General features: G+C 45.3%; 1 protein-coding gene across 3 annotated transcripts in view; it reads left to right on the top strand.

The window, feature by feature from the left end:
- The window catches only part of NUSAP1 (nucleolar and spindle associated protein 1), a 39,115-nt gene extending 37,896 nt beyond the window's left edge, over positions 1 to 1,219 (top strand). For all 3 annotated transcript variants that reach the window (XM_006158671.3, XM_006158670.2, XM_006158669.2), the window contains exon 11: positions 319 to 1,219. In XM_006158671.3, the coding sequence (XP_006158733.1) occupies positions 319 to 412 (94 nt within the window). In that variant the 3' untranslated portion in view covers positions 413 to 1,219. The remainder of the gene's footprint in view (positions 1 to 318) is intronic.
- Positions 1,220 to 6,637: the final 5,418 nt, after the last annotated feature.

The following is a 6,637-nucleotide window of genomic DNA, read 5'->3' as shown; positions in this document are numbered from 1 at the left end:
TGCCACACAGATACATCTGGGAGTATTTCGAGGCCCCCAAGTTGGGGACTCGAACCACGATCAGCCATGTGAGTCCAGTGCAGAACCCCTATACCACCTGCTTGCCCCATTCCCTCGTGCATGATTTCAGAAGGAAAATACTAATTTCTAGCCTTTATGCAGCAATGACTGGAAGGTGTTAGAAGCACTAGGCAGAGCTGCTTCACACCCAGGGTACTAGATGGCACTGTAAGCGTGGGTATTGGCCCCAAGGAGAGGTGCTAAAAAGTGTCCGTCGTGGAGCTTCACTGGAGCCTAATGTGTACCTGTCCCCCTCAGGGAAGAGCAACGGAAGAAACACGAGCAAGAACGGAAGGAGAAGAAAGCCAAGATTTTGGGAGCTCGAAGAGGGCTCATTATGGCTAAAAATTAATGATTTTCTAACATCTGTAAATATTTCTTTATTCTGAATGTCTTTCCTTTTGTAAATATTTTATACTGTCTTCCTCACTTTAATGAAACAACCTTTTTTATTGTTAACTCTTCAAATGATCTTTGTTTTTCCTGGGTTCTTCATGTACGGAATCTCTGAAAAGACGTTACCACCTTCGAGGTCACAAATTCATTGAAATGTTTTCTGTGTGTGTAAGTTCCTGCACCTCAGTTTTCTAATGAGACTCATCTTAGAGATTCTTAAGCTAGGTTTTTAACGCCTGCTGATTCTGATATGAACTGCAGCCCTCTTGTAGGCAACCGCATTTACCTGACGGCGGCCAGGTATAGCACAGGCTTCGCTAGAATTGGAGCAGTGACATGTTGAGAATAGGGAGAGCCAGGATAGAAAGGCCCCTGCACCCTCTTCTGTAGAGAACCTAGTCACCTTTATGCAGCTGGGTCATACGGTTTGGTTATGGCATCAGTATTTTACCGCTGTGAAGAAGCTTTGTTTTGTTGAAAGTGTAGATGCACCTTTGTTCAGATCACTTCCTATAATCGCCATCATATACTTAGGAATAAAACTATAGCTCATTCTAATCTTGTTTATTTAAAAGCGACAGGCCCTATTGAAATTTGAAGATTACCGATTTAAGGTTACTAAGTTCTGTCAAACTTAGATCTTACTCATTTATTTTAAAAACTGGAGTTGCTTAGCATCGTATGTAAGTCTGTTGTACCTAAGTAGAACTTCTGAGCTATGTACTGTTAAAGAGTTTCATAAATAAAATTTTGTCTTACTGTAGTAAATTCATTCTTTGTAAACATGACAGCCTACCAAGATTTAGCTGAGCAGCTAAGATGAATAAGAAGTTGGGACCAGCAGATGGCATTGTGGTTACATGGCTGGCCTCCCACACAGCCGACCGCAGTTTGAGTCCCAGCCCCAGAGGCTTGAAACTCATGCCAGCGCGTGTGGGTGTGTTTCCAAACTCCTGAGGAGAATGGAGGAGAAGAGACTGCGGCATGGCCATCCTCCTTGAGGGGTCATTTCTCTCTTTCTGTGTGTCTCTGTCTCTCCAGTGAATGCAGGCAACGTACAGCAAAAAAAAAAAAAAAACTCTCTTTAAAAAGGCAAAAAAAGAATTTGGGGTGCTGGCAGGTGGTGTGGTGGTTAAGAGGAGAACAGAGGAGAAGGGATTGCAGCGTGGCCATCCCCCCAGGGGGTGATTTCTCGCTTTCTGTCTGTCTCTGTCTCTCTCTCTGTCTGTCTGGCGAGCGCACGCGCCCTATAGCAAAAACCTCTCCAGGGAAAAAAAAAAAAAAGAAGAGGTTGTCGGGCCAGCAGGTGGTGTGGTGGTTAAGGTACTGGACGCTCCCACATGGCCGACCACAGTTCGAGTTCTGGACCTGGTGGTTTGCTTTCTCACTTTCCCTCTCTCTCTCTATCTCTCTCTGGTCAAATTAAGATGAGTGAATGAATAAGATGCTGTGGGCACCACATAGGAGGCCCAGGTTTGATCACTTGTCCAACATGAAAGCTGGTGTGGTGTGTGCCGATAGTCCCAGTAACTCGGGAGTCTGAGGCAGGACCGAGGCTGGCCTGAGCAAGACAGCAAGACTCTGTCATTAAACAGAAAAAGAAACGAGAAGTGGAATTCACCTCTAGAACCTCTGCAAGTACATGCACCTGGGCTCCAGCACAGTGCTGAGTGGGGTTGGAGTGAGACTCCAGCACCTGCAGTCCCCAAGTCTCTGTGGCTGACAGGAAATAAGACCCCGATTCAGAGCACAGCTCTTGGATAATCTGTCTGCCCAGCTAGTGCGGCCAAATATCCCTCCCGCCCCAGAGCTCCAGGGCCCAGAGAACCTATAGACGCAGGGAGGGTACATTCCTCCTTCCCAAGGAAACCAGGCTTATGAGACATCAAGGCTCTCGGCGGGAGTAAAGCCAGGATGGTACTTTGAGGCTTTCCTCGGCATGAAAAGCAAGTTAAAGCCAGAGCTCCTCCTGGGCTGTGGCTGGTCGCGGCTGAGTCTAGATTCCTTGCCTGGAACCCTCCTTGTTAAGGGTTACCTGGCATTTGACTCTTGGCTATATCCAGCTGCCACCAAAGCCTCTTCCAACTGTCTGTGTTACTAAGACAGTTATCACGACCCCGGAGTTTTCTTTCTTTTGCCGGCTCCCTCTAGAAAAGACCATACCTAATGGCTTAAACCAGGATACTCTGGTTCAAATTCGAGCACTTTCATTAGACTATATAATTTTGTGTTTGACCTTTGACTTCTGGGAGTAGAGATTTTACATTTGAAACACATTTTAAAAGTACAGGAGTTGGGGGCCAGCAGGTGATGTGGTTAGAGCCCTGGACTCGCACGTGGGGGACTGGAATTCGAGTTGAGAGGAAAAGTGAGAAATTACTCCCAGGGGGATGACCATGCTGCAGTCCCTTCTTCGCCATTCTCCTCCCGGGATTTTGGGTGTGCACACATATACATCTGGTGTGATTTTCAAGCCCCCAAGTTGGGGACTCGAACCACGATCAGCCATGTGAGTCCAGTGCAGAACCCCTATACCACCTGCTTGCCCCATTCCCTCGTGCATGATTTCAGAAGGAAAATACTAATTTCTAGCCTTTATGCAGCAATGACTGGAAGGTGTTAGAAGCACTAGGCAGAGCTGCTTCACACCCAGGGTACTAGATGGCACTGTAAGCGTGGGTATTGGCCCCAAGGAGAGGTGCTAAAAAGTGTCCGTCGTGGAGCTTCACTGGAGCCTAATGTGTACCTGTCCCCCTCAGGGAAGAGCAACGGAAGAAACACGAGCAAGAACGGAAGGAGAAGAAAGCCAAGATTTTGGGAGCTCGAAGAGGGCTCATTATGGCTAAAAATTAATGATTTTCTAACATCTGTAAATATTTCTTTATTCTGAATGTCGTTCCTTTTGTAAATATTTTATACTGTCTTCCTCACTTTAATGAAACAACCTTTTTTATTGTTAACTCTTCAAATGATCTTTGTTTTTCCTGGGTTCTTCATGTACGGAATCTCTGAAAAGACGTTACCACCTTCGAGGTCACAAATTCATTGAAATGTTTTCTGTGTGTGTAAGTTCCTGCACCTCAGTTTTCTAATGAGACTCATCTTAGAGATTCTTAAGCTAGGTTTTTAACGCCTGCTGATTCTGATATGAACTGCAGCCCTCTTGTAGGCAACCGCATTTACCTGACGGCGGCCAGGTATAGCACAGGCTTCGCTAGAATTGGAGCAGTGACATGTTGAGAATAGGGAGAGCCAGGATAGAAAGGCCCCTGCACCCTCTTCTGTAGAGAACCTAGTCACCTTTATGCAGCTGGGTCATACGGTTTGGTTATGGCATCAGTATTTTACCGCTGTGAAGAAGCTTTGTTTTGTTGAAAGTGTAGATGCACCTTTGTTCAGATCACTTCCTATAATCGCCATCATATACTTAGGAATAAAACTATAGCTCATTCTAATCTTGTTTATTTAAAAGCGACAGGCCCTATTGAAATTTGAAGATTACCGATTTAAGGTTACTAAGTTCTGTCAAACTTAGATCTTACTCATTTATTTTAAAAACTGGAGTTGCTTAGCATCGTATGTAAGTCTGTTGTACCTAAGTAGAACTTCTGAGCTATGTACTGTTAAAGAGTTTCATAAATAAAATTTTGTCTTACTGTAGTAAATTCATTCTTTGTAAACATGACAGCCTACCAAGATTTAGCTGAGCAGCTAAGATGAATAAGAAGTTGGGACCAGCAGATGGCATTGTGGTTACATGGCTGGCCTCCCACACAGCCGACCGCAGTTTGAGTCCCAGCCCCAGAGGCTTGAAACTCATGCCAGCGCGTGTGGGTGTGTTTCCAAACTCCTGAGGAGAATGGAGGAGAAGAGACTGCGGCATGGCCATCCTCCTTGAGGGGTCATTTCTCTCTTTCTGTGTGTCTCTGTCTCTCCAGTGAATGCAGGCAACGTACAGCAAAAAAAAAAAAAAAACTCTCTTTAAAAAGGCAAAAAAAGAATTTGGGGTGCTGGCAGGTGGTGTGGTGGTTAGGGGTGCTGGATCCCACGTGGCCAACTCAGTTTGAGGCCCAGACCTGGTTGCTTGCTTTGTCACTTTCCCTCTCTCTCACTTTGCCCCTCTCTGGCCAAATAGAATGAATAAATAAATAAGTTAAATAATTATTTTAAAAAGAAAAGAATTTATAGGTATCTTTGTACACCTTAAGAAGAAATTACCTTCTTTAGAGACCAGCAGTTAGCATAATGACTATGTCACTGGACTCCCACGTAGTCGACCGTGGTTCGTGTCCCGGACCCGGTGGCTTAAAACTCACGCCGGGCGCGTGTGCGTGCATGCCCAAGATCCCGAGAGGAGAATGGAGGAGAAGGGATTGTGGCGTGGCCATCCCCCCTGGGGGGTGATTTCTCGCTTTCTGTCTCTGTCTCTGTCTCTGTCTGGCGAGCACACGTGCCCTATAGCAAAAACCTCCAAAAAAAAAGAAATTACCTTCTTTGTGTTTCTATTGCACCCCTCAGGTTTGCTTTTCTTCTTTTTAGATTTTTGTCATAGGGTATGTGTGCTTGTTGGAGAGAGACAGAGGAGTGAGAGTGAGAAATCACCCCTCAAGGGGGTGGCCACACCATATTCACTTCTCCTCCGTTCCCTCTTGGGATCTTGGGCACACACACACACATGCCTAGCATTTCCTATCCAGATGAATCAAAAGACCTCTGTGGGGGCTGGCAGGTGGCGTGGTGGTTAAAGGCACTGGACTCCCACATGGCTGACCTTGGTTCGAGTCCCAGACCTGGCAGCTTGCTTTCTCACTTTCTCTCTCTCTCTCTCACTCTATCCCTCTATGGTCAAATAAAAATAAATAAATAAATGTATAAATAAAAATAAAATAATTTAAAACAAACGAAACAAACAAAAAACCTCTGTCACTGGGCCGGGCCTATGGCCTGTTGGCTAAGGGAGCCCAATCCCATGTGACTGACCACAGTTACAAATCTGGCCCTGGCAGCTTGAATGAGCCAGGCACATGCCCATGCCCTCATCCCAACAGGACAGAGGAATGGAGGAGAAGGAACTGCAGTGTGACCACACCCCATTTAGGGGGTACTCGCTGACTCTTTCTGGAAAGGACACATACCCTCTAGCAATTAAAAATAAACAAAGCTCTGAATCACATGCCCTTCTCCTGGGAATATTAAATCATACAACTACTTTGGAAAACAGTTTGTTAGTTTCTTTAAAACATATGTAGGGACCAGCAGCTGGCGTGGTGACTAAGGCTCCAGACACTCCCACATGGCCAACCATGATTCCAGTCCTAGACCTGGTGGCTTGCTTTCTCATTTTCCCTCTCTCTCTCCTCTGTGTGTGTGTGTGTGTGTGTGTGTGTGTGTGTGTCTGGTCAAATTAAAATGAATGAATGAATAAATAAAATAATTATTTTAAAAAATGTTATATAGGGACCAGCAGTTAGCATAATGGCTATGTCACTGGACTCCCACAGTCGACCGCGGTTCACATCCTCGACCCGGTGGCTTAAAACTCGCGTGTGTGTGTGTGCCCGAGATCCCAAGAGGAGAATGGAAGAGAAGGGATTGTGGTGTGGCCATCACCCCTGGGGGGTGATTTCACGCTTTCTGTCTGTCTGTTTCTCTGTCTGGCGAGCGCACGGGTCCTATAGCAAAAACCTCTCAAAAAAAAATGTTATATATATATATGTATCATGTGCCATTTCCTAGGTAGTTACCCAAGAGAAATGAAAGTTTATGTTCCTATAAAGGCTTTTATCTGAATGTTCACGGTTGCTGTGTTTGTAATAACTAAAAATTGTCAACAACTCAAATGTCCATCATCAGGTAAAAGTATTAAACTGTGGTATATACATACAGTGGTGTATAGTACTTGGAAATAAAAAACTATAGTGATAGAAAGCAGATCAAAGATTGCGTGGAAATGGGGTGGTTGGATTACCATTATTTTAATTGTCATGATGGTTTCACAGACATGCATATCAAAGCTAACCATATTGGGACCAGCAGATGACGTAATGGCTATGTCGCTGGACTCCCATGTAGTATACTGCGGTTCGCGTCCCGGACCCTGTGGCTTAAAACATGCCGGGCGAGTGTGCATGCGTGCCCAAGATCCCAAGAGGAGAATGGAGGAGAAGGGATTGCGGCATGG

Source organism: Tupaia chinensis, unplaced genomic scaffold, assembly GCF_000334495.1.
Source record: "Tupaia chinensis unplaced genomic scaffold, TupChi_1.0 Scaffold000605_1, whole genome shotgun sequence".
NCBI lineage: Eukaryota > Metazoa > Chordata > Mammalia > Scandentia > Tupaiidae > Tupaia > Tupaia belangeri.
Note: the sequence above shows the minus strand (reverse complement) of the source record. Positions and strands in the feature narration are given on the sequence as shown.